A 27,121-nucleotide genomic window follows, 5' to 3' on the forward strand; every position below is an offset into this window, starting at 1 on the left:
GTTGGGATGAGCACTGGGTATTGTATGTAAGCGATGAACCACAGGAATCTACCCCCAAAAACCAAGAGCTCACTTCCTCCTGCACCCTTTTCCAATAACCTTTCACAAGCTCTAATGAACACTGGGAGAGATAGTTAGCGCCCTGTAGATCAGACACACCCCATATCATAACTGGGTAAGTTATTCCCTTCGACATACACAACCTCTCAAGGTTAGTATGTCTTTGGCAGCAAGTTGCCACAGGTTATGCCTCAAATTTAAACAAAAAAGAACAATGATCTCAAAGTAAAAGAGCACAGCTCCCTTGCATGGAGTCATCGAGGACCCTGGTCCTCTCCTTTTGCTCTATTATCCTCAGGTTGGCTCCCCTCAGGACATTACATGCAAACAGGATGGTGACAGCTGCCAGAAACAGACGAAATGCTCTCATCCTAGCAACTTTCTGTGAGGGCTGAGAAACTGTTCCCAGAGCCACCAGGAGGCCCCCGCTGTGTCTCATTGGCCAGGAGGGGGTCACATGCCCCTGCTGAAAGCAAGCATTGGCAAGGGGATGAAATCACCATGACCAGTTTAGGTTTATCAGTATTTAACCCCAGAGCTGGAGCACCATCCCTGAGGGGCAAATACTGGATGAATTCTGAATGCTGTTAATCAGGCATGGCTTTGAGTAGGTCCATAGTGTGGGCTACAACCTTTTTCTGAGTATATCTGTTTTTAAGTGATTTTTTTTTTTTTTTTTTTTTTTTTTTTTGAGAACGTACAACTGAGAAACCAAGTGTTGCCCCTCTTTGGCTTCCTTCACATCCCTGTCTAGCCACTTTTCAGTCTTCTCATCTTCCAACTGGCAGAGATTTTTACTGGCCAAGATTCTTTGATTTGGGGATTTTTGCACATGCTATTCCTCTGCCAGGAAAGTTCTCCTGTCCAGCCAGTTTATCTCATATTGTTCAGGTCTCAGCGAGAGGTCTCTTCCTCTGGGAGATTTCTCTGACCCTGTGTCCAGGGTGTGCTGGAGCAGCTAAGTGTTCTGGAAGTTTGCAAGTCTACTGTTTAACACAGCCATTATTAAAAATTAGATTGTATAAACTTATATACTCAAACCTCATCATTCCTATTATTTTACTACATTTTACTATTATTTATGCTCTTGAGGTTATGGATATAAAAATTTGGCAAAGGTCAGTGAAGACGTGTGTGAGAATCAATTGACTATATTGAATTTACAATGAAGAAAATTGTAAATATCATTGTTTGTAAATTGTGCTACTCATCTTCTATAGCAGTAAAATATGTAATTATCATATGCATATCTTCCAAGAGATAGTTGTTACACATTTACCAGCACACCACTGCCTGTATCTCCTCTTAAATCAAGTCTCCTGTTATATGCTTCACAGCACAGCACCCTGACCTTGTACTTGGGAATACTTCTTGCAATAATGATTAGTGACATGTTTGCTTAATGTTCACCTTCCCTGACAGAACCCCCGTGGCCCAGGGACTGTGTCCGTCCATTCGCTGTGATATTTCTTTTATTTTGAAAAAATGTTTTAATGTTTATTCATTTTTGAGAGACAGAGAGACAGAACATGAGCAGGGAAGGGGCAGAGAGAGAGGGAGACACAGAGTCTGAAGCACGTTCCAGGCTCTGAGCTGTCAGCAGAGCCTGATGTGGGGCTCGAACTCATGAACCACAAGATCATGACCTGAGCTGAAGTTGGACGCTCAACCAACTGAGCTACCTAGGCATCCCACACTGTGATATTTCTAAGAATTCACATCAACAAGTGATTGAACAAATGCATCATGGTTCATTTCTCCATTATTTTCTGCACTGCTCAGGTAAGCCAGGTTGTTGGGGCCATATACTTTATCACAAAACCCCTCTTCCTGTTCTCTACCTTAGGTTAATAGGAGAGGTGAATCCATTTACCTTCACAACCGAGCCAACTGGGTGACTGTAGGCATCTGCTCTTCCAGTAGCACCCACAAGACCCCCAATGTGATGCTTCTGGCACATCTGACACCTGAAGCCCAGAAAGATACAGAACCCCTATTTCAAAGTCTCCTGACATCTCCTTCTCCAGAGAACCTGGTGCTCACCAGGTGAGTTACAAAGGGAAGAGGTTAAGGATCTCTCAGAAAACATGCTTTACCCCTGAGAAACTGAAAATAGAAACACCAATGATATTTGCTCCAAGGGAGCATCTCACTTGCACTGTGCGACACATGATAGAGTCGTGTCCTCAAAGTCTGGGAAAATAGCTTATGACAAGCTGGCAGTCAAACAGGTAGTTAATTTTTAAAAACTAAACCTAAGTAACAGGAACTGAAGATTCATAATAAACTGCCTCTCTAGGGCATGTCCTTCTTTGCCCAGCATCTTAGCCTCCATCAGTACCTCCATCTGGTCTTGGGGTACCTGTGTGGCTCAGTCTGTTGAGCGTCCAACTTCGGCTCAGGTCATGAGCTTGCAGATCGTGACTTCCGGGTCCTCATCGGCCTTGCTGCTGTCAGTGCAGAACTTCGGATCCTCTGTCCCGCTCTCTCTGCCCCTCCCCAACTTGCACTCTCCCAAAAATAAATAATTAAAAAAAAAAAAAGGATTAGCTCTAGTCTTGTCTCAAGCCACTAACTTGCTGTATGACCTAGAGCAATCACTCAACTTCTCTCTCAGCTTTCCAGGATTAACTAAGTAGGACAACTTCTCAAGATAAATAGTTGATACTCTGATTTTTTAAGCTCATCAGAGTCTTAGGAGTATGCTTTGAGCGAGATGGCCCTCAGGAGCCTGGTTACATGTACTAAAAATCAAAGTTTTAAGCCTCAAAAGCTAAGGACCAGACCTGGGAACATGGTGGCCACAAGAAGGTACTGTTCAACCTTGTGCCTGCCCCAAACCAGGCCCATCTGGGAGACAAGCCTGTTTCCCTGAACCTCACTGTCACAACTGCTATGCAACATAAAAGGAAAGGCCTTTTGACAGGTCTCCAATCAGGCCTCCAGATGACATTTGTGTTTGTTTGCAGGTTTCTCCCTCTACAGTTTGTGACTCTTTCTGTGCACGATGCTGAGAATATGCGCCTCAAAGTAAAGCTGGTCAGTGGTCGAGCCTACTACCTGCAGCTCTGTGCCCCTGCATGTAAACAGGACACCCTATTTTGTCAATGGGTGGAACTCATCTCCCTCTTGAATCAGGAGAAAGCCAAAGCTTCCAAACTGTCAGAAGTCTCAAGCCTCTCGGAAATCACCAATAGCACAGATATCACAGGTTCAGTGGACATCATGGATATTGCAGCATTTGCAGCCATACAGACCCCGCACATGTACACATGTTCAGACCCTGTAAATGCCATAGAAAGCATTGATTTCTCAGAATTCACAGATGTCACCGATGTCACAGACGTCACAGATGTTCCAGAAAATGAGGTCACAGAGGCCCCAGATATAAAAATTGTCACAGAAGTCACAGAAGTCACGGATGTCTGTGATGTCCCAAACAACTCGGAGGTTACAGTGGTGTTTGAAAACGATGACATACTAAGGGCCAAGCAAGAGGAAAAGGTATGTGACATGGAAGACTCATTCTTAATAATCAAGAACAGGAGTGATAACCAAGATCGCCCTTCTTGGTTAGCTCCTTGACATTGATTATCAAAATGCTGTGAAATGTGCTCTGAGTAATTTTAATGAGATAGTATCCCTGAGCCCCAGTATAAAGGAGTTGTAAGACATATCCTGAAAGAGGCGTGACCATGCTTACCATCAGATTTAACCCAGTATCAGAAAACTGTGGTGGGATGGAAAGAACTTTGGGACCAGGGTCAGAAGACTTGGGTTGGAAACTTGCCCTGCTGCATATCTGTTTGACCAATCCATTGAAGCTGTGTGAGCCTCAGTTTCCTCATCTCCAAAGTGAGGATACTGATATGTAAGGGCTATTTTAAAGTTTAAATGTATATAAAAGTACACACTACATTGAAGGATGGGGTGAAATTTCAGTGGGTAAAAGTGAGGGTGGAAATAGAAAAATAAAATACCAAAAGAAGTAAGTTGCTTTAGAAAAAGCCAGAAAGTGAAAAACCACAGAGCCATATCCAAGAACAGTTAGTTCAGTTTGGCTGGAGCATAATATATACGGAAAATATTGGGATATAGGATTCGAAAGTTGTCTGCAAACCTTGAATGCCAAATTAAGAAGCGTGTACTTTGCTCTTTGGGCAAACTTTAACTGTAAAAAACCTCTGTGTGAGGGAGTGAAGGAGCTGTGTTTTTAGAAAGGTTAATCTGACGGTAACATGGAATGTAGATAAAGAGAGAAGTTTGAGGACTACTGAGGAAAATCTCCATGGGGCCCACAAGAGAAAAGTCATAAAGGGCAAGGATAAATATTTTACAGAAGAAGCAACTGCAATAAATATCGTGGAGAAAATTTAACCTCACTAGTAATCAAAGGAATGCAAACTTGGGGGAAAAATAACCTGTTAAATAAAACTGTTAATTAAAAAAATAAAAATAGGGGCACTGGGTGGCTCAGTCAGTTAAGCATCCAACTTTGGCTCAGGTCATGATCTCGCAGTCCATGAGTTCGAGCCCCGTGTCAGGCTCTGTGCTGACAGCTGGGAGCCTGGAGCCTGCTTTGATTCTGTGTCTCCTTCTCTTTCTGCCCCTCCCCTCTCACACTGTGCCTCTCTGTCTCTCTCAAAAATAAATAAACATCGGGGCGCCTGGGTGGCTCAGTCGGTTAAGCGGCCGACTTCGGCTCAGGTCATGATCTCGCGGTCCATGAGTTCAAGCCCCGCGTCGGGCTCTGTGCTGACAGCTCAGAGCCTGGAGCCCGTTTCAGATTCTGTGTCTCCCTCTCTCTGACCCTCCCCCATTCATGCTCTGTCTCTCTCTGTCTCAAAAATAAACGTTAAAAAAAAATAAATTAAATAAATAAATAAATAAATAAACATTAAAAAAATTTTTTTAAAGAAGAAGAAAAATAGTCAGTGTTAGTAAAGATGTGGTCAACTTGGAATTCTTATAGGTTTGTGGTAGGGATGAGAATTGGCCCAAACTTTCTTGAAATCATTATGAATCAAGAACCTAAAAATATTTATACCCTTTGATTCAGTGACTCCATTTCTAGGAATCTTTCTTAAGGAATTAATCAGAAATAAGAATGAGGATTTAGCTGTAAAGATGTTAATTATACTATATCTATACCATGTTGGTAAAAATGAAATAACGAAAATTTGAAAGTAACCTAAATATCCACCACAGGGGAATTGCTAAACTAATGTAAATCTATGAAAGACAGGTGCCTTCTTTATTTTTTTCAGGAGCAACAACAGTATCAGGCAAGACCATAGACAGTCAGTAAATATCTATTAAATGAATGACTACTCTGTAGTTATTAAAATTGTTGGAAAAATTTTTCTTGCAGAAATTTTCATGATTGGGAAAAGTTGAGTGAAAAGTGAGTATGATTCCTATTACATGAAAATACATTTCATGCTCACAAACAATAGAAGGTGAGAAAGTCATACTGTTAACAGCAGTTTATTTCTAGATTCTGGGATTAATATTTTCCTCTTTACACTTTTCTGAATTTTCTATTTCCTACAATAGAAATAATTTTTAATTCAAAAAAATTCAAGCAGTTTTACACAATTTTTAATGACATGAGGAGAATGCTTTTAATAAAATCATTAGGATATAGAACTGAAATGTTATCACAAAGAAGAACAAAATAAATAAATGGGCACAAAGACTAAATGACATGTGCCATAGGAATAGTTATTTCTGGCCAGTGGCCTTAAGCAGACAATAATATTCTCCCTTTCACTTTATATCTTCCAGGATTTTCTAAATATTCTACAGTAAGTATGTGTTACGGAAAAAACGTGTTTTCTTTAAGGAAGAAGAGTATTGTATTATTTTCGAGGGAAGTCAGGAGAGGCGATGGACTAAGCGGTGCTGATGGGAGGAGGAGGGTGCAGGTATGAGGGATGTCAGACAGACGGAGTCCTTAGGACCCACTGACCAATTCCTCTGAGGCCCGAGACAGATTCTGAGGAAGACAGTGAGTGGTGAGGAGAGGTGATGCATTAATAGAAACCAAGAAATCAAGACAACAGGAGAGATTTTATAGTATTAGTTCTAGGTATTGGTTCTAAGTCTTTCGAGAAATAAATGCTTTTGTCTTATTGTGAACCTCCCAACTCATGCCGCCTGGTAAATGCTCTTAAATAAAGAGCAACATTAGATTGGAGAGCAGGTGGCAAGGCATTTCTAGACAACCTTCCATGCCCCGACAATTCAGAAAGAGGAAATGCTGTAATTAAATACTAGTTTTCTTGTGCGAGGTGACAGCGGTGTGCCTGACCACAAGAGCTTCTGAATGGGCTGTGTCAGGTCCCACACTAGAAGCCTCTGATGCCCGCCTGGCCTCCTCAGTGGCCACACAACACCAAGCGTCATTCCCTCATTACTGCGCCCAGGCACTCGAGGGCACTCAGTTAATACGAATGACATGATTACTGTATTAGATATTGCTCCAGAAATCATCTATTTCTGTGTGACACCGTTCTGTTACCTGATTTGCTGCTCTTTATTATTTTCAAAGGAAAAAATGGAAAACATTCTGAAACCTGGGTGTCTACGAGATACAAAAATTAAGAATGAATGCAAAGAATCCTCAAAACATGTCACCATCTCAAATGTAACACTGACTTTCGAAGGTGAACGATGTTTTCATTCTACTTTGACTCCAGAAGAAAGTGACATAAATTCATTCAAAAGGATGAGCATCATTAGAACATCTGAAATAAGGACAACTGATTTTAGCAACACAGCTCTCAAGGCTGAGGAATCCAGGTATGTGAGGCAGGGAAATGTCAGGGATGCTAAGACGCGAAGTAATGTAAGTGTGTGCTTTAAGGTCCCCGCAACTCTGGCCCTTGCTACTGAACAGTCTCAGCTGTAAATACAATGTAATTGAATGATGCCATCGTTAACTCTCAATTATCCACTGAGCCTGGGTGGCTCAGTCAGTTAAGCATCCAACTTCGGCTCAGGTCATGATCTCACGGCTTGTGAGTTCAAGGCCCACAATGGGCTCTGTGCTGACAGCTCAGAGCCTGGAGCCTGCTTCAGATTCGGTGTCTCCCTCTCTCTTTGGCCCTCCCTTGCTCATACTCTATCTCTCTCTTTCTCTCTCTCTCTCTCTTTCTCTCTCAAAAATAAATAAAAATTTAGGGGCGCCTGGATGGCTCAGTCGGTTGAGCTTCTGACTTCGGCTTGGGTCATGATCTCGCGGTTTGTGAGTTCGAGCCCTGCATTGGGCCCTGTGCTGACAGCTCAGAGCCTGGAACCTCCTTTGGATTCTGTGTCTCCTTCCCTCTCTGCCCATCCCCCACTTGTGCTCTGTCTCTCTCTGCCTCTCAAGAATAAAAATAAATAAATGTATAAAAAATTTTTTTAAAGTAAATAAAATTTTTTAAAAAACTAAATTATCCACATTCAGTTTAACCTTGTCAAATTTTTATTTCCCTATCAACTTCTCACACCCTTCAGTTCACATTTGAGTCTATCTGGTATCAACTGTGTGTGGCTGAAGAATACAGGATAGAATCAGTGTCCACAGTTTGGAGTTAGACTATGGGAACTCTTTCTTTCATCGTTATACTTCTATTTTCTCCTCTATGTATTTCTCATGCTTTTGTACATTTCCAACTAGTAAGTTAATAACCTGAAAAAAATATTTTCATAATTTTAATACACAGTTGCAAGCTGAATGTGAGGGAGCACTGATGTATTCTAAAGATAAAAGTTAATCCAATCATTTCAGAGTAACTACTAAAAAGAAACCAAAGAAAAACACAGAGGTCTAAATGCTTACAATAGCAAGACTGAAAATAGGGAATGTTAATGAACTATGTCTAAATTCTTTTTTGTTTGTTTGTTTTTATCTTGAGAGAGAGATAGGGAACAAGCAGGGGAGGGGCAGGGAGAGAGGGAGACAGAATCCCAAGCAGACTTTGCACTGTCAGTGCAAAGCCTGATGTGGGGCTTGAACCCACAAACTTGGAGATTGTGACCTGAGTCAAGGGTTGGACACACTCAAGTGACTGAGCCACCCAGGCGCTCCTGTCTAAATTCTTTTTAAATATAAAAAAGGAGCAAGGGAAAACAAAAACAAACCAAAAATAAATAAATAAATAAATAAACGAGAAAAATTATTAGTAATGTGACGTTCCACAGGGTTTGGCTGGTTCTTCAAAAAGAATGACAAAACAGGCAAACCATTGGACAACTTTTTTTTAATAATAAAATTAGAAATTTAGAGGTCATCATCAACTAACAAGAACAATAGTAAAATGTTATTGAGAAATATTACATACAGCTTTTCTTTAATAGCTTTGAAACCCTAAGTTAAATAAATGACTTTAACAAAAATACAAAGAGGCAAAACTGGCATAGTCACAACTTGAGAACATAGAACAACGTCACCCAGGAGCTCCCACGAAAGAGAAAAACATAGTTGTGACTTTTACTGGACAGGGTTTTAGATACTCTAAGAATTATCTCTATTTAATGTAAAATTCTCTTTTAAATATAGAAAAATTATGTTATGTTCTCCTAATTTTTTGAAGCAAATAATTTGTTTGGATTATAAAGACTGACAAGAAATAAAATTCTAGATTAATCCCTACTTAAGACAATAAATGTTAAATTCATAGAATCTTAGCGGGCAAAATGTAGCAAGCGCTTAACATGAAATTAAGGAAATATAAGTCCTTATTTAAAGGAAGAGCAGGGGTGCCTGGGTGGCTTAGTCGGCTAAGCGTCCGACTTTGGCTCAGGTCACGATCTCACTGTCCGTGAGTTTGAGCCCCACGTCGGGCTCTGTGCTGACAGCTCAGAGCCTGGAGCCTGCTTCAGATTCTGTGTCTCCCTCTGTCTCTAGCATTGTCTCAAAAAATAAACATTAAAAAAAAATTTTTTTTTTAAATAATTATTCCCAACCAGAGACAGCATTGTGGGGTTTTTTCTAATGTTTAATTTTTTTTAGAGAGAGAGAGAGAGAGGGGGAGAGAGAGAGAGAGAGAGGCAGAGTGCAAGCTGGGGAGGGGCAGATAGAAAGGGAGACAGAATCTGAAGCAGGTTCCAGGCTCCAAGCTGTCAGCACAGAGCGGGGCTCGAACTGAGGAACCCGCAAGATCGTGATCTGAGCTGAAGTTGGATGCTTAACCAACTAAGCCACCCAGGCGCCCCAAGAAATTTAATGAAGAAATTGTTTTTAATGAAAAATTATAGAAGTGTTCTACTTAAAACTTAGAATAAATTAAAGATGTTCCTTATTAACATTTCTATGTAATATAATTTAAGGGAGTCTAGCAATTGCAATAGGACAAAGAAATATGATTAATAAATGAAATTTTTAAAAATCACTCTTTGCAAATAGAAATTTATATTTAGAAAACTTGACAATCATCAAAAATATTAGTTTGTAAACAACTTTAAGATAGTCACAGATTAGAAGATAAACTCACAAAATATCATTTGTTTCATGATTTTTATTAACAAACCAAAAATACATTGACAAAAGAGAATGTATTTTTCAAAAGCAGCAATAAAAATTAAATATTTAGTGAGAGTGATAAGAGACCTGTATACATGGAATTACAAAACTCTAGTGGCAGAAACCAAAGACACTTCAATAAGGAAAAATAAGCTTTCTATCTGGGTAGGTATATTTAAGACAACAAAGATGACAAAGCCTAAATTAATTTATAAATTTAATATAATACCAATTATCTCAATAGGCTATCTCATAGAAATTATAATATAAAAAGTATGTGGAAAAGAGAAGAGTAAGAATCTCAAGGAAACTTGGGGCTGGAATATATCGAGGGATTCAGTTGTATAAAATCTTAAGCCGTATTATAATTAAATGGCCATCAGAAAGTTTAGGATATAGACATTAAGACAATAAAACTGAGTCAAACTGATAGAGGTTCAAAAAAAAAACATGAAAAAAAGCAAAACTCTACAAAATGTCAGAGATTTATGCTGTACCACAAAAAAATTTTCAGATGGGAAAAGAGTAAAATATTTTTTAAAAATTTTAATGTTTACTTATTTTTGATAGAGAGAGAGAGTGAGCAGGGGAGGGGCAGAGAGAGACGGAGACACAGAATCCGAAGCAGGCTCCAGGCTCTGGGGGCTCAAACTCACCAACTGTGAGATCATGACCTGAGCTGAAGTTGGACGCTCAACTGACTGGGCCCCCAGGTACTCCAAAAGAATAAAATATTTTAAAACTAAAATAAGCCAGAAGAAAATGGAACAGTTGAAATTGCCTCAATTGCATAAGAAACATCACTTCTTGTCCTTTGAAGCAACAGAAGAAATTTTCAATGGCAAAGTTTGGTTCATTCTTTCAAAAATATTTACTGAGCACTTTCTTTGTGCTAGGAACTGGGGATACAGCTGTGAATATAAGTTATAGGATGTTTCATTCTAGTGGATCTAGATAATACACAAATAAAATACATTATGCCAGCTGGCATGTGCTGTGATAAATACAAAAATAGAGGGGTGCCTGTGTGGCTCAGTCAGGTTAAGTGTATGACTCTTGATCTCAGCTCAGGTCATGATCTCACAGAGAGATCATGGTTTGTGAGACTGAGTCCCTGTGCTGACAGCTGGGAGCCTGCTTGAGATTCTCTCTCTTCCTCTCTCTCTCTGCCCCTCCCCCACTCACGCTCTCTCTCAAAATAAATAAATAAACATTAAAAAACAAAATAAAACGGGGTACCTGGATGGTTCAGTCAGCTGAGCTTCTGATTTCTGTCAAGTCATAATTTCACGGTCCGTGAGGTTGAGCCCCACATTGGTTTGCTGCTATCAGCACCAAGCCCACTTTGGATCCTTTGTCCTCTCTCTGCTCCTATCCCACTTGCACGTGCATGTGCGTGTGCTCTCTCTCTCTCTCTCTCTCTCTCTCTCAAAAATAAACATTAAAAAAAAGCTTCAAAAATAAACCCCAAAACAAAAATAGGATAACAGAATAGGGGGTGATTTGAGGAGGAGGAAGGATATCTTATAGTGGTCTGGAAGCTTCTCTGAGGAAGGACAGAGATCTGAAAGCAAGGTGGGGCTCTGAAAGAATAGAGTTCAGGTTGATTGATTGCAAAACAATTATAAATATCTGCCAAAAAAATCATTTTAATAAATACATAACAATACAATGGAAAAAGAATAATAATAAATAATCTATAAAGGTTTTACCTTCCATATATATAAGTAGCTGATGGAAATTTGTGAAGGATCCAATTAACAAATGGTTTAAAGTTATGAATAGAACATTTACTCCAGAAGACAAATAAACACTTAGTGAGGGATCAATCTCACTAATAATTAAAGAAATACAAGTTAAGCATTTACCATTTGGCTTTTGATTAGATGTTAACTACATCTAATATTGATGGGGACACTGTAAATGGTGGGAACTTTCTACAGAGGGATTTGGCAATTCACACTACAAATAGTTATACCCCTTGACTTAAAGGAACATGTAGCAAAGAAGTAATTTGAAACAGAAAATAATTTAATTGAACATACTGTTTTGTAATTAAAACCTGAAAGCAATCCAAACAACCCCTGGCAGAAGAATAGCTAACCAGTAAATAGTATGTTAATTTAGTGAAACAGCAGGTCCCCATTAGGAAAAGAATCAGAAAATTTCAATAAAAAGACCTATATGACTATAAGGAACTGCAAACTGGAAGTGTGAAATTCTGAAAAATGTATATACAATGGTATTTTATTTCTGCAGACAGGATGATAAGAAACCAGAGTGTTTGGACATAGTTGGTGATTAAAGGAATTAATATTTGTTGTAGCTTTTGATAGATGTTTCCATTAAACTTTTATTGTACAATTAATTACATGCATAATTTAAAAATCAAAACTGATGCTAGGATGCATTAATTGGAAGACACAGCAGCTAGACAATGACCTTTGCAGTCAGACAACCCTGGGTTCAAATTCTGCCTCCTCTAGGGCAAGTTAAATTAGTTTTTTCAGGTCTCAGTTTCCTTATTTGTAAAATGAAAATAACACTAACCATGTAGTTGTTACAGGGATTAAATAAACTGATATTAAAAACTTCACAATGCCAGGCGCTTGGTAATTACTCAAAAAAAAAAAAAAAAAGAATAGATTAAAAGAGGGAGGAAAGGTAGGGAGGAAGGAAGAGAGAAAGGGAGAGATGGAAGGGAGGATTCAGATTCTAGATTAGACTGAACATAAATCTAACATAGCTTTGACTTACATTGAATACAGTAGAAAGATGATACTATACCTCTGAAGTAATCTTTCTACTATACTATCCAAAAACTGAACCCAGGGTGGGGAGGGGGGCACAAAACTTAAATATTTTTTAATGCAGGGAAGAAATCAAGGCTATTTAAATTGAGGAAGAAAATGGGAACAGGTGACAATTACCATCTTCAGCATATGAGGAAGTCCAAATTTAAAGGCTAAATTTAAAAAGGTGGATTTAAACTGAAAATTATTTTAACTAAACAGTTTACAAATAAAACTTTATTATGTAGTAAAACAATATAGCAGACAATCAACCAATCTATAAAAAAAGCATTAATGCATATTACTGATTGGATATTAATAAACAACGGAACTAATTTCTGGAGGTTGTAGAATCTTTCTCCTTGGAATCTTCTCAAAAACAAGCATCAGGCCATTTGTCCTGGATAGAGTTCAGACATTCTTCTGCAAGGGGTCAAGACTTGTTCGTGTTTCTTATGTAATTTTAATCTACTGCTACAGTGAATGACAGAAAGCATGGTGAAGTCGAATATAAGTACATCCTGAGGACTCCTTAAAGGAGTGGAACGGAATGGAAACAGTAAATGCACCTGAGTGTGTTGCAGCATTCTTAGAAATAGAGCAATAAAAGTATGGAACGATCTCGGGACACATTAGATGCCCAGTAAATTGTCATTATTAACACTAATAATTCATTTCATTTCCAATAGTGTAGATAAAAGAAATTTGGCTATTCTGGCTCAAAAAAGCACAACACCAAAAACCTTTACTCAAAAATATCTTAAGCAACTGACGATTAATTACTCAAAGCTGGCTTTCTTTTTAACCTTTTTTCCTGGCCAAGGAGGGGTCAAGGAAAGCAAAGGAATAAGGGTGATCCTTAGGAGAACCACACATCTTGAAATCATCTGGCTCTGTGCTGACAGTGCAGAGCCTACTTGGGATTCTCTCTCTCTCTCTCTCTCTCTCTCTCCCTCCCTCCCTCTCTCTCCCCGTCTCTCTCTCTCTCTCTCCCCGTCTCTCTCTCTCTGCCCCTCCTCTACTCTCTCCCTCTTTCTCTCAAAACATAAAAAAACTAAAAAATAAATAAATAAAACTAAAATATTAAAAAGTATAAGGATAACTTAAATTTTTAGGATGTAAAATGTTCTGTAGGTGCAAAGATTTGTTTAACTATTATGATCACTATTAGAAACAATGAGAAAATGAATCCCTATATAAATGGCAAAAATCATAGAATTTAACAGATAAAAAGGATCGTGAAGGTTAACAAATCCCAATTTCTTCAAGGTTCTGCCTTTCAGTCTCTCAGCTTCCTCTCTCTGCTGACTGTACTGGGGACAAAGAAAGAAAAACAAAGCAAAAAACAAATGTGGGTTCCAAGTAATCCTCTTAACCCCAATTTAATCAAGTATGGGTTCTTTTTTTATTGCCTATTTGCATCTGGAACATAATTACTAGCCAGAGCCTAATTTGAGAATGTTCATTATGAATGAAAGGTGTAATATCCTAGAACAGAATAGAATTCAGTTTATTCCTGGAACATTTGTAAAATTAAGTCAAGACACTGAAAGTGATAAGTAAGTTCTATCTAGTTTTCATCTCCAAGACCATGGATTTCAGTGACATTTTTATAACTGCGTACTTTGGGAAAATGAAAAAAAAATTAAACAATGAGCTTGTTGAATATTTTGCCCTCAGATGTATTAGTTTTAAAATGTAAACTGAGCAGTTTCGATCTGAATGAATGAAAGACTATGGAGACTTCTATAACATTACCTTAGGATTTACTTTATAGAGCATTTCTATTTCTATTCCTTCTTATACCTTGACACTATTGCTACTGTGACTCTTTCCTTTGTTTTAAAGAGGATAATATCAGGCTTCATTTTAATTTTGCACCGATTTTTTAAAGTACATTTACTTAATATTTCTCAGTCTCAAAAACTTTTATCATTAAGCTCAACCTTGGGTATTGAGGAGGGCACCTTTTGGGATGAGCACTGGGTGTTGTATGGAAACCAATTTGACAGTAAATTTCATATATTAAAAAATAAAAAAAAATAATAAAATAAAATAAAATAAACCTAAAAAAAAATAAATAAATAAAATAAATCACTGACCTATTTGGTGAAGGCTACAAGAGAATTTATTTGCAAATGCCTTAGAAAATGACTAATTTACCTTTATTTCAGATAGATCCATTGTAGACCTCCAACTGGATGTATTTGCCAGACCTCTTAAAATGGATCATAATTATGTCTTTATACATTTATCTGGGAAGCTATTATCTGAGGGTAATTATTCTTCCCAAATGCTTTTTTTTTTTTTACTCAAACAGCCATGCTTCCAAAATATTTATTGAAAATGTAGCCAAGAAACAAAGATTTGGTGAAAATTTGTTTTAGCATGCTAATGAGGTTAAGAAAACAAGTATTTTAATTATTGTTATTAATTTTAAAAATCAGGAATGCAGAAAGCTTCTTTGTCCAAAGACATCCAAAAGCTTAGTTATCCAAAAGCATTTCCGAAAGTGAAATGGTCTGAACACCTGACAGATAGTTTTCTATTTTATCCAGTAAACTAAGTAAACTAACCAAGTACTAACTTAGGCAAATACTTGAGCATGTCATTTGCCTGCAAGATTCCCAAGCGCTGTCACCTCCATCAGGGCCATAGAGATTGTGATGAAGCCAGAAGAGGTGGGCACCTTCTAACCCCAGGCATCCATCTATTCCAGAATTTCTCCCATGTCTCTATGAGGGCCTATATTCCCAACACAATAGACTCTATGGAAGCCCCTGAGCAGCAGCGATTAGCTTCTCTGCCTCAGCCCCAAATGAGTTTTCCAACGCTGGAGAGGCAGCAGGATAGGGATGCCCACAGCCTCACCGAATGACAGGTGATAGAGAAAATAAAAATAGATTATGTGTCATTATATACTATTCACTTTTATGGTTTTTACAGGTTGGATAGCTTGCATGTTGACAGAATTGTAGGTAATTTTACTCTAATATGTGTTAATAATGTAATACCCTAGCTTGCTACACATGTTTCATTACCACCTACAAAGCATTTAGGAAAGGCCAGTTACCTCCTACTTAGTAATTCTTTTCTAAATATTTGTGGTTACACTGGCAAAATTTTGAAATGTGCTGTTTATTTTTGCAGGAGCATGAGAACTGATTCAGGCACTTCAGGTATGGAACAAATTCCACTACATTTCTTTGTGATCTCTGGTATCCAGTAGTCAACCCTGGGTCCTGGAAGAAAGTAGTTATGAGCAAAGGAATCCAGCTAGATGTTTTGATGTGTCCCCTTTGCTCCATTCTGAGAGTCCCACCATGCAGGAACTATTCTTCAAAGCCTGTCCTCATGCTATCTTGCAAGTGGTAGGCATCACTGCACTTTTTCTGTGCTGGTAGAGTCAGTTTCCCAGTTCCCTGAATCCAGCTCACTGAGCATGAACCACTCCCAGGCCTGCTCAGCAGGCAGAACCCAAACAGTAGGGTCTTGTATCCTTGCTGGTTTGGAAGGAAAGTGGTCTACCACTAAATTTCTTGGTAAATCTGCAATTGTATAGTCCTTACTTGTATCTGGGGCTCCGCTTTGCTGTCGGGTGATACTATTTAATGTTTTATTCAGCAGTTGTTTCTTTACATACTCTCATGTCTGAGGATCTTTTAACTTCTTAGCAACAAGTTTTTAACATGGGGGTTGTCATATGGCACCAGTGGAGATCTGTCCCCTTGCTTGCTGCTGACCTACTTCTAAGTTACTGTTTAAGTTGAGGGGTGGATAGGCCTCAGCTCCAGTCATGCACATAAAAGAACATCATGGAGAGAAAAAAAAATACTTCTGCTTTAAAATCCAAGAATCCGTGAAGGCATTCTCAGTCACATTTGCAAGAGTCCTACAAAGAAGAGCAAACAACTAGAAGATAGTGTTTATATAAATGGGATTTTTGTCTGTAGACCTTACCACTGAGCTTTGGTGTCCAAAAGTACCAGATGAACTTCACTGAGATGTGAAGTTCCAATCTACAGTATTGAACCTGGGAACATTGTAGGGAAATGCCATTGTAGTTTATAAGAAAAATGCAAAATCTCCTTTGCAATATATAGAATTTTCACCTACCAATTTTTCCTTAAGTTGTATTTCAAAACGAAATCACAGTAAATTTATAGAAATTCTAGAGATGTCCAATAGCCAGATATTTTTGTCTTACTTTCTAAAAGCAAGGATAAATCTTGCAGCAGCCTTATTACTGATAATTAGTATGTTAGCATATGATTAGCACATAATTAGTACAATCACATACAACATACATTCTGAAGCACTAGTTATTTATGCATTGGGAATTTATAATTAATGTAGGATATTGATACATTTATTTTCATTCCATATGTGACTGATTCTTTCACCTGTCTTCTGGCACAGGCTTAGTTTTGTTGAACTGAAGAAGCATTTGATCCTTATCTATTATATATGATGCACCGTGGCAGACTCTGAGAGAGATTAAAAATACATAGTAGGACATCACCTGGCCTCAAGAGATGAGCCCAAGTAACATAAAGTAAAATGTTATAGGTGCTTTCAGAGAAAAATGGAGAATATAGTTTTAGCTCAAGAGAGAAAATCATGAAAGAGTCTATGAAGGAAGCAGTCTTTGAGTTAGGAAAAGGGAAATAAGAATATCCTGGGTACAGGATACAGTAAGAGCAAAATTGAAGAATAAGTGTTGGGCATATTCAATTTAGGAATAGTGAGAGATGCAGCTGGAAAGCAAAGCAGGATCCAGATTATGGAAGTCTTGGGTCATCTAAGGAGTCTCGATAGTACAGACCTCCTTTTGGCAGGTAAGAGCCACTGAAAGACAAATAACGAAACGAGTGTTATGTTTTAGAACGATTACTCTGACTGCAATCTCTAAGAGAGCTGCAGCAGGCTACAGGTAGGAAATCATTATAATGGTCCAGGGTGAAATGTGTCAGTCTTGAACCTAGGGGGGGGAAAAAAGCCAGATGGAAACAAGGATGTGAATATGCAGTTAACAAGATTTATTGGGCTGACTACTTGTGGGGACAAGAGAAAAAAACAAAAACAAAAAAAACAACTGAGGATGACAGAGTTTGAGAGGCAACTTAACTAGGAGGTAATGAGTCCATGAAACAAGCTGGGAAAATGAATTACAGGAAATCTGGAAGGCAATGATGAAGAAACCAGCTATTAAATACTGCACCTGGAATCAAAAGCCCTAGGTTTGAGTTCTAACTGCACTTCCTCTGTTCCACGGATGTGTCATTTAATGTCTCTGGACCTCAGGCTTCTTCAGCTGCCAAATATGTGTGCATATGGGTGAGGAATTGAAGAGGGCATGGTTAGCTGTCCCAAGACCCTTTCAGCTGTTATGACTTTATAAGCTGACATGTTTATGGTCTTGGTGGCCCATCTTTGTAAATTTAGCAGGCAGCTTAAAATGGGGCTCTGAGAATCAGGAGCTAAGCAAAGGTAGAGCAAACATGCAGTGACGTTTGTCACACTCAGCTTGTTAAATCATGAGGATGGTACAATATACAAATTTGGCTTGCAGTTTTCACAAAGTATTAATTATTTTTCCTGGTTTTTTTTTTTCATATACTTTCTTATTCTTTCCACTTTTCTCTCCTGTCTTCCCATTTTTCCTTACTTAGGCTTGCATAGTATTTTGATTTTCCCTCTGCTTAGCATTTCTTTCCCCCTTTTTACAGTCCTCTAAATCACTTCTTTTTCCCCTTTCATACCCTTACTCACACTTAACACTTTTTACCCCAAGAAGAGCAAGGATTAGTAGAATCTTAATCCCTTGTTCCATTGAATTTAGACTAAATGTAGACTAAAAATGAGTCTGTGAATCTGATTTCTATTCTAGGCAGTAGCCAGAATAGTAACTGCTCCCCACTGCAATAAAACAAAACCCTGGTCCTATTAACCTGGTCAGATTCACATTCACCCAACTCCAGGCAATGCTACCTGAGGACCATGGTCTCTTATTCATGTCTCAAACCACTCAGCAGTTTGACAAAAGGACACTTTTACTCCTTTCTGAGTAAGGCTTTGGGTAAAGTGGACTCTGAATGTACTGTTTTCATGAAAAGGCTGCAGGAAAGAGCCTAGGCTAACACTGTCTCTCAGGATCTGGGTCCATCTGTCCCTTTTCTTGACTTTTAATTTCTTACCTATCTAGGTTTTACTCACTTTAGCTCTGTTGATCTCTTTACGCTGAGCCCAAACTTAGGCTTACCTTTGATCCTATAGTATTTTCCCAAGATGGAAAGCAATCAGACAAAGGATAGACATCCAAGAAATAGAGAAGGGAAAACTGCTACCAAACACCGGGAATTTCCTCCCCATTTATATCCATCTTTCTTTTCCACTTTCCTCTTAACTATTGCAAATCAAATTCCTTGCAATCTTAAACAGCCATGTTCATTCTGTTTATGAAACCCAGTCTAAAAAAGAGAAAGGATGGGAGGACCCTAACAAGGAAACTGTGAAATTTAACAATGGGCTCCATTGGGAAAAATAAAGACATTTTTAAATTTAAGACCAAATTGAGTTCTCTCTCCTGTGCTTTTCTCTCTTGCTTTTGGCTTTTTTTCTTTCTTCTTCACTTCCCCTCTCTAATGATCTCTGTTTCACTTTCCTCACTATTTTTCTTTTCGCCCTCTGGCTCCCTCCTCTCATGTCAAATCTTTTACTTCCCTCAAACTTGTGCCTCATCTGTCTCCCCCTTTCTCAGGGGAATGGATGTGAGGAAAGGAAAGTAAAACAGAAAAGAAAAGGCCAATGGAAAAAAACATGTAAGACAACCTAAAGGTAATTTTTTACAATTATAAGTTGCTATAGATGATAAAGGACAGACATGACACTTTCACAAAAAGTTGTCAATAAATTGAATCTTTTGACATTGAATCTTATTGCTTCTATTGTAGTAACAATAGAGGTGGAATGGAATGTTGAGGGTTCATTGTAGTTTCTGCTCTAGAATCCTTCAAGTGTCAAAATGTAATGTCGCACAGGGATTAGGGGAGCTTCAGGTGAGGCACTGGAAGAATATTACTTGCTGCTGCTTTTACAAGTAATTCCATCATTCTCATCCCTATTCTTTCTCTTTGTTCCCTCCTCAAACTCTTCCAACCTTGGCAGGAACCACATGGCCATATCTCATCTGGGCTCTGATGTTGGAATTGAGGTGCCACCTTTCTTTCCACTCTTCTGTGTCACTCTGCCACCACAGTCAGCTTAGCATTTGGGCACTTATTAATAGGAACTCACCCAGATGCACACCATGGGCCAGATGTAATGCACCAGAGGAAAACAGTGTAGCCAAAAGATAAAAGCCCATGCACAATACCCCCTGGCCTCTCTGCACACTCCTTCGTCTAGGCCTGTTCTTTCATCATTTCTTTCCTCCCATAAGTGTGCTCTTAATATTGTTCTATGGTGGTGGTGGACAGTAAAGGAGGCACTCAGGGTGATGTGTGTTGGTACCTAGGGAGGGTCCCAACCCCTGTCATTTCTCAATATATTACAGCATTTAGAAAGAGAAATTCATTTAAAGATAACTCCATATTCTACAATGATCCCATCTTTTGACTGATAATTTTCTATAATGATGAAATTTCAAACCCCAGGGTCTTATGAAGAGAGATCTGCAAATGCAAAGAAGGGCAAAAATAGTAATATACATACCATATTTAAATCTTGGCTTCCAAAATTTAAAAAGTGGCTCCCAGATATTTAAACTGTGAACTGCTGATATATAAGAAAAAGTAGATGATTAAAAAAATTTTTTTTAATTTTTTTTTTTTTTTTTTTTTTTTTGAGAGAGAGAGAGAGGGGGAGAGAGACAAAGCATGAGCAGGGAGGGGCAGAAAGAGAAGGAGACACAGAATCCGAAGCAGGCTCCAGGCTCTGAGCTGTCAGCACAGAGTCCACATGGGGCTCAAACTCATGAGCTATGAGATCATGACTTGAGCTGAAGTCAGACGCTTAACCGACTGATCCACCCAGGTGCCCCAGATGTTTTTTTTAATGGTGAAAAATTTTGGGTACTAATCAAGACTTCATATTATCACAACTGAGAAAGTATGAAAGTTACTTGGCCCCTTATTTATAGTGAGCATATATTATGTGTATGTAAATATATATATATATATGACTTATTTTAGGACTCAGACTAGGACAGATCAAGGACTTGCAAATAATTCAATGACACATCTATAAATTTTAAAGACTAAAGCCCATAATCTTAATCTTGGCATCTTGATTTATTAGATTCTTATATGAGTAGAAACAACTTTTAAAAACAAAAAATTTAAGAAATTATAAGAGGTTCCTTTAACATCACGTCAACCTCTAGATTTAAAAAATGAGATCTTATCTGTCCAAAGGATCTTTACTGTTAGATTAAGAAGAGAAGCTATATTAAAAATGCAATTTTTCTTATTTCAATCACTTATTTTACTTATATTTAATTTTTTAATGTTTTACACTTAACAGTAATAACTTTAAAAATATTTTGTGTTTTAGACCTTTGAATTGAACTGACTTTTCCATCTTTTTGGCAGATAAATACAAACTACTAAACTAAAAAATAAGAACAACTCAAGAAATAATAACCAACAGAAGAGAAAAACAAGGCAGTGTCTTCCATGTGGCAGAAATAAAGGCTACTACTAATCAATCATTAAGTATTTAAATCCATGCCAATCTAATTTCTTACATCTTGATTATTATAATAGGGGATATCAGTTTTAAAGGAAAGTAGAGAAACATACAGAACTATTAAGATTTTCAAATTATAAACTCAATTTTTATCTATAGGGCTTCTTTGCTTTGGAGTTATTGGTTAAATTTGTTATTCTCTTTGGTTTTACTTTTCTCACTTGGACATTAGCCCAACTCTGTGTTGTTTCTAACATTAAGCACTATGAGGTCCTTGAAGGGGGACCATGGTCTTTAAGTCTTTGTGTTCTAAGTGTTGAGCACATGGCCTGAGAGACAGTATTTGCTGAATCAATGAATGCCACTTCCAAACAGGTTTTTTAAAACTCCTATACTTAAAAAAAAAGAAAAAAGTTTATTTATTTTGAGAGAGAGAGAGAGAGAGAGAGTGCACACGCACAAATACACAACAGGGGAGGGGCACAGGAGAGGGCAAAAGAATCCCAAGCAGGCTCCGTGCTATCAGCACAGGGCCCAATGTGGGGCTCAGTCGCATGAACCATGAGATCATGACCTGAGCTGAAATCAAGAGCTGGACGCTTAACCAGCTGAGTCATCCAGGCACCCCTAAAACTCCTATGCTTTTAAATATGGAAAAAGAATTACATACAGTCCCTATCCAAAGAATAGTTTGGATTTTTAAAAGCCACCACTTACTCCTTTTCAAAAAGCTGCCAGTCATTCTACAATGTGCTTTGCATGCTTTCTCAATCTTCACAATCTAAAGGGGTATTATTACTTTTCTCTTTTACAGATAGGTGGTGAAAGTGGAGCTTACCCAAGTTACTTGTTCAAAATCATGTAGCTAGGGAAAAAAGATACATACATAGAAGATATCTCTCTCTCTCTCTCTCTCTCTCTCTCTCTCTCTCTCTCATTCTCTCTCTCTCTCTCTCTCTCAAATTTCACACAAATTGTACTGGTATTTCTACTGTGTCCTGAGTTGCAACAAGGAATATGTCTCACCTCCATTTTCTCCTTCTTGTCCCACAGACAAATCTCTAGAACTATATGGTCCAGTATGGTAGCAACTGGGTCTATGTGGCCACTGAGCACTTGAAATGTGGCTAGTGCAACTGAGAAACTTAATTTTAAATTTCTTTTAATTGTAATTAAATTTAAATTTAAAAGCTGAAGCAGCATAGAATATTTTTTCATTAAACATAAATTTATTGTTTTGGTACGGCTACATTTTTTCACTTTAACTGTTGAAAATTTAGCACCTGAATTGAGATATATTTTCAGTATATGATATACATCAGATTTTGAAGACTTAGTACAAAAAAAATAAGAAAATATCTCAATAATTATATTCATTATGTGTTTAAATTACAGTATTTTGGATATATCAGGTTAAAACTTATAAATTAATTTCATGTTTCCTTTTACTTTCTTCATTAGTTACTAAATAATATCTCACAAAATTACATATGTGCTAACATTACATTTCTATTGGACAGGAAAATCCTCTTTCCATTCCCCTCAGCCCACAATCCCAGGGAATTACTCCTCCTCTTATCTTTGCTCCAGAGGTAAAAGGCATTTCTTTCCCATTTCCACAATCAAGAATGAAATAGAAGGGGTGCCTGGGTGGCTCAGTCAGTTGAGCATCTGACTTTGGCTCACGTCATGATCTGACCGCTTGTGGGTTGGAGCCCCGCGTAAAGCTCTGTGTTGACAGCTCAGAGCCTGGATCCTGCTTCAGATTCTGCGTCTCTGTCTCTCTCTATGAGTTCATGACCTGAGCCGAAATCAAGAGTCAGATGCTCAATCAACTGAGTCACCCAGGTGCCCCTAAATGTTTTCATTTAAATGAACCACTTTCCTTGTACCATTTGCAATTAACCACGCCCCCCCCCAACTCCCACCCCAGCCTACTCTCACCCCTTACAACCACTGAATGGATTTTACCTTCTAAAGATTTGGGTTTTTTTGATGAGGAAAAAAGTTTGTAAATCCCAGATATCTGTTTCCACTGAGTTTTTGCAAATTCCTAGTTAGAATTACCTCCTTTATCTGATCTGTAATTTCCATCAGAAACTGTTCCTCCGACTGACTTCCTTGACCCTGTCTCATGGCAGGGGTATGTTTGCTTTGAACTGACACATCCATTAAAGAATCACACATATAATAAGACCTTATAATCACTTAGATGTTAGAAAAAAGATATCTAAGCTTGTCAGAGACTTCTGTCAGTTCAGGAATAAAAGTGAAGTGCAACTAATTTTGACTTTTGAAGGAGCTTTCTGCCTTCTAATTCTCAGCTGTATTAATTAAATGAGGGATTATTGGGGCGCCTGGGTGGCTCGGTCGGTTAAGCATCCGACTTCGGCTCAGGTCATGATCTCACAGTCTGTGAGTTCGAGTCCCACGTCAGGCTCTGCGCTGACAGCTCAGAGCCTGGAGCCTGTTTCAGATTCTGTGCCTCCCTCTCTCTCTGCCCCTCCCCTGTTCATGCTCTGTCTTTCTCTGTCTCAAAAATAAATAAACGTTTAAAAAATAAATAAATAAATGAGGAATTATTATAGTAGTTAAAATCAACCATGAAGCATAGGAGGAGGTGGTAAAGAGCAAATAGTTTTCTTTTCCTTTTTCTTTTTGCATTTGCCATACTCTCTCCCTTCTACACCACACAGAGGACCACTTAGGAACAAAAACAATCATCTTTAGACAGAAGTTATTCCTAAAAAAGTTCTGACATGTTAAATTTGTAATGCTCATTAGAAATTCTAACGGCAATGTTGAGCCAACAGTTGAATACATGATTCTGGAGTTTGCAGCAGAAGTTCAGACGAGAGATCAATTTAAAATTGACAGTGTAGGGTCACCTGGGTGGCCCAGTCAGTTAAGTGTCTGACTTTGGCTCAGGTCATGATCTCAAAGTTTCTGAGTTTGAGCCCTGCATCAGGCACCGTGGAGCCTGCTTGGGATTCTCTCTCTCTCTCTCTCTCTCTCTCTCTCTCTCTCTCTCTCTCTCTCCATCTCTCTCTCCACCCCTCCCTCTCTTTCTCTCTCAACATAAATAAACTTAAAAAAAAAATTGACAGTGTATAGATGGAATTTAAAGCCATGATATCAGATGAAATCATGTAGGGAGTGAACGATGAATATGATAAGAAAAAGGACAAATGATTAATGCATTCAGTGTAGAACGCTGTTATAAGCACTTTACATATATATTCAGTCTTTACAACCACTGTAGTAGGTAGCTACTTTCATGATCCTTAATTTATAAATGAGGAAACTGAATCTCGGAGAAATTATTTTCTTTTGATCAAACGGTCAGCAAGTGGTAGAGCTGGGATTGAAAGCCAGGCAGAGAGGAAGTAAACACTGAATGTTAGAATCTTGGGACACTCCAATTTTAAGCATTCAGGGAGATAAAGAACCAGCAAAGGAGATGAGGAGGAGGTTCCAGTGGGTAGGAAGAGAAGCTCTTTTCAAGAGCCCAGAGGATAAAATGGAGAAAATGCTCAGTGGCATCCAATGCTGCTGGCAAGTCAAAGAAGATGAGAACCAAACATTAACCTTTGCATTTAACAAAGTGGCTCTAATTAATGACTTTGACAAAGGTTATTTTGAAGCAGTGGTGGAGTTAAAGCTCAGAGTCAGTCCAAGAGAGGATAAAAGAGGCATTTAAGTTCAACTCTGGAGTTCAGCACAGATAACATCCCATTCCCAGTCATAGATATTCACATATAGATATGAATTAAAGCAGCAGCGAAGATTTGTTGTACAGACAAAATAGAGATTTGATTGGGAGCTTAGTGAGGAAAAGATACGGGAAATTTTTATAGCTATTTTCAAGGAGAACAAACTTGATTTCCTTTCTCTTGGCATTAAGTCTTGATCTTTCCTTCATTTAAAAAATTTCCAAGGGGTTGGCTCAGTCGGTTAAGTGTCTCATTCTTGATTTCCGCTCAGGTCAAGATCTCATGGTTCGTGGGTTTGAGCCTCATATGGGGCTCTGTGCTGACGATGCAGAGCCTGTTTGGGATTTCTCTATCCCTCCCTCTCTCTCAAAATAAATAAATTAAAATAAATTTTTTCAAAGCTCCGAATTTGTCTACCTCCTCTCTTCAAAATAAAATTTTTCCAGGACCATGTTTTATGTGTCTACTCATCCCCAGCCTGGCACAGAACCATCCAAGTAAGGTACAAATGAAAGTGTGATAAATGACTCACATCCTAAATACTGAATATCTTACCCTGACGTTATGGTTGATACTTGTTGTTCCCATAATAAGCCCATACTTTTCTTTGCGTACTTCACCTATTTAAATTGATAAACGTTTTTTACTCATCTTTTTAAAGTCATGTACAAGACCTTGGTTTTTCTATTATTGAAGGTATTTTCATAATAGTTTATTCTCTATTCCTTTCTTTGTCACCCATCATTACATAGTATGAGACTTTACCTTTGAGTCCACAGAACACTTTATTTTCATTTACCATACTTTCCTAATGTATTTTATCTATATGGGATTGTCTTGTCCCTCTCCCAAGCTGCCTGTTAATTCCTCCCGGATGAGAACTGTCACATTTTAATTCCTTACAGTACAGCAAGTATCAGCATATATTTTTTGAATTAATGTGTGAATAGTAAAGCTATTTGAGTTGAATGATACTGACCTGTACTAAATAATACTGCCGCTAACCTTAGACAGTGGGACCTCTCATTCCGCATGGCAACAACTGCATAATGCTTTTAGCTTAGAGACATAATTTTTTTAGCTAGATGAAAGGTGAAGAAACACATCAAAATAATAACTAAACACAAGGAAATTCAAAAACTTCAGGGCTTGTTGGTTTGCTTTCTTTAACTTTTTAAATATTTATTTTTGAGAGAGAACAGAGAGAGTGTGCATGCAAATTCATGGGGTGGCAGGGAGGGGCAGAGAGAGAGAGGGAGATACAGAATCCAAAGCAGGCTCCAGGCTCCAAGCTGTCAGCACAGAACCTGACGTGGGGCTCCAATCCACAGACCATGAGATCATGACCTGAGCTGAAGTCAGATGCTTAACCAACTGAGCCACCCAGGCACCCCTGTTGGTTTGCTTTTTTTTGGCTATTTTATACTTTTTAAATATATGTAGTTAATAATGAACTCACCTACTAATTGCTTATTTCATAACATACATGAATCAATGAGTATTCTTTTAGTTTACATATTTCTGATCTCTGGTTCATACAATTATAGAGATTAGGCTGCTAACTCAGTTATGGAAACAGCTTTAACTAGTGCCTAGAGGTAAGAAAACCAGAGGGATATTGATTATAACCTTTAGTTAAGGATTTCCCATATAATGGTGAATGGTAGAATCTTGAAAACTGAGATTTCAGATCTGTTGCAAATGTCTGAAATGAAATATTAACATATTTCCTCAAGACTTTAATGAAATAAAATAGTATAACATTATATTATATAAACATATAATAGAGGCTGTTGGCAGATGCCAAAATAAGGAAGGCAGAAGGGTATTTGCTGCCGTTACTTTCCACTGTACACTTGACTTTACAGTTTGCCTTTTACTACTTCACCCAAAATACTTAGTTACAAATTTGCCAGAGTGATTCGGTGGGTGAACTTCCCTATGACAAGAATGAATGACTCTTTTGAGGTTTTAAACCACAGATTACCCATTTCATTCTTTTTTAAGGATGAATACTATATTTATATTCTAACCCCCTAAGCCATCCATGTTACATTCCATATACAGAGGCTACCAGAATTTTAAATCTAAAACCAAACAAACAAAACCCGGAAACAAGAAACATATTACAGATGAGAAAATTTAGGCCCAGGAATCTTGTCATGTATCCCAGAAGTAGTTATCATCAAATCACAGAACTAGTTATCATCAAAACTACAACTCAAATAGAATCACCTTACCTCCACTTTCTATACCTTTTCTTCTTCTTCTTCTTCTTCTTCTTCTTCTTCTTCTTCTTCTTCTTCTTCTTCACACAAGGATAGTAATTTGAATGATTTGGGGATTCTGGGAATGTA

The 27,121-nt window shown here is 38.1% G+C and overlaps 1 protein-coding gene across 9 annotated transcripts in view; it reads left to right on the top strand.

The window, feature by feature from the left end:
* Positions 1-21,073, top strand: part of FAM71D (family with sequence similarity 71 member D) — a 34,607-nt gene extending 13,534 nt beyond the window's left edge. For 4 of the 9 annotated variants that reach the window (XM_042989936.1, XM_042989935.1, XM_042989937.1 and 1 more), the window contains 6 exons: positions 1,907-2,106; positions 3,030-3,564; positions 6,614-6,864; positions 15,514-15,542; positions 17,103-17,201; positions 20,955-21,073. In XM_042989936.1, the coding sequence (XP_042845870.1) occupies positions 1,907-2,106; positions 3,030-3,564; positions 6,614-6,864; positions 15,514-15,542; positions 17,103-17,201; positions 20,955-20,977 (1,137 nt within the window). In that variant the 3' untranslated portion in view covers positions 20,978-21,073. Of the gene's footprint in view, positions 1-1,906; positions 2,107-3,029; positions 3,565-6,613; positions 6,865-15,513; positions 15,543-16,782; positions 17,064-17,102; positions 17,202-18,035; positions 19,201-20,954 lie in introns of those variants that run through there. The other 5 variants (XR_006218934.1, XR_006218935.1, XR_006218933.1 and 2 more) reach the window with 5 other exon arrangements.
* The last annotated feature ends 6,048 nt before the right edge of the window (positions 21,074-27,121 follow it).

Source organism: Panthera tigris, chromosome B3, assembly GCF_018350195.1.
Source record: "Panthera tigris isolate Pti1 chromosome B3, P.tigris_Pti1_mat1.1, whole genome shotgun sequence".
NCBI lineage: Eukaryota > Metazoa > Chordata > Mammalia > Carnivora > Felidae > Panthera > Panthera tigris.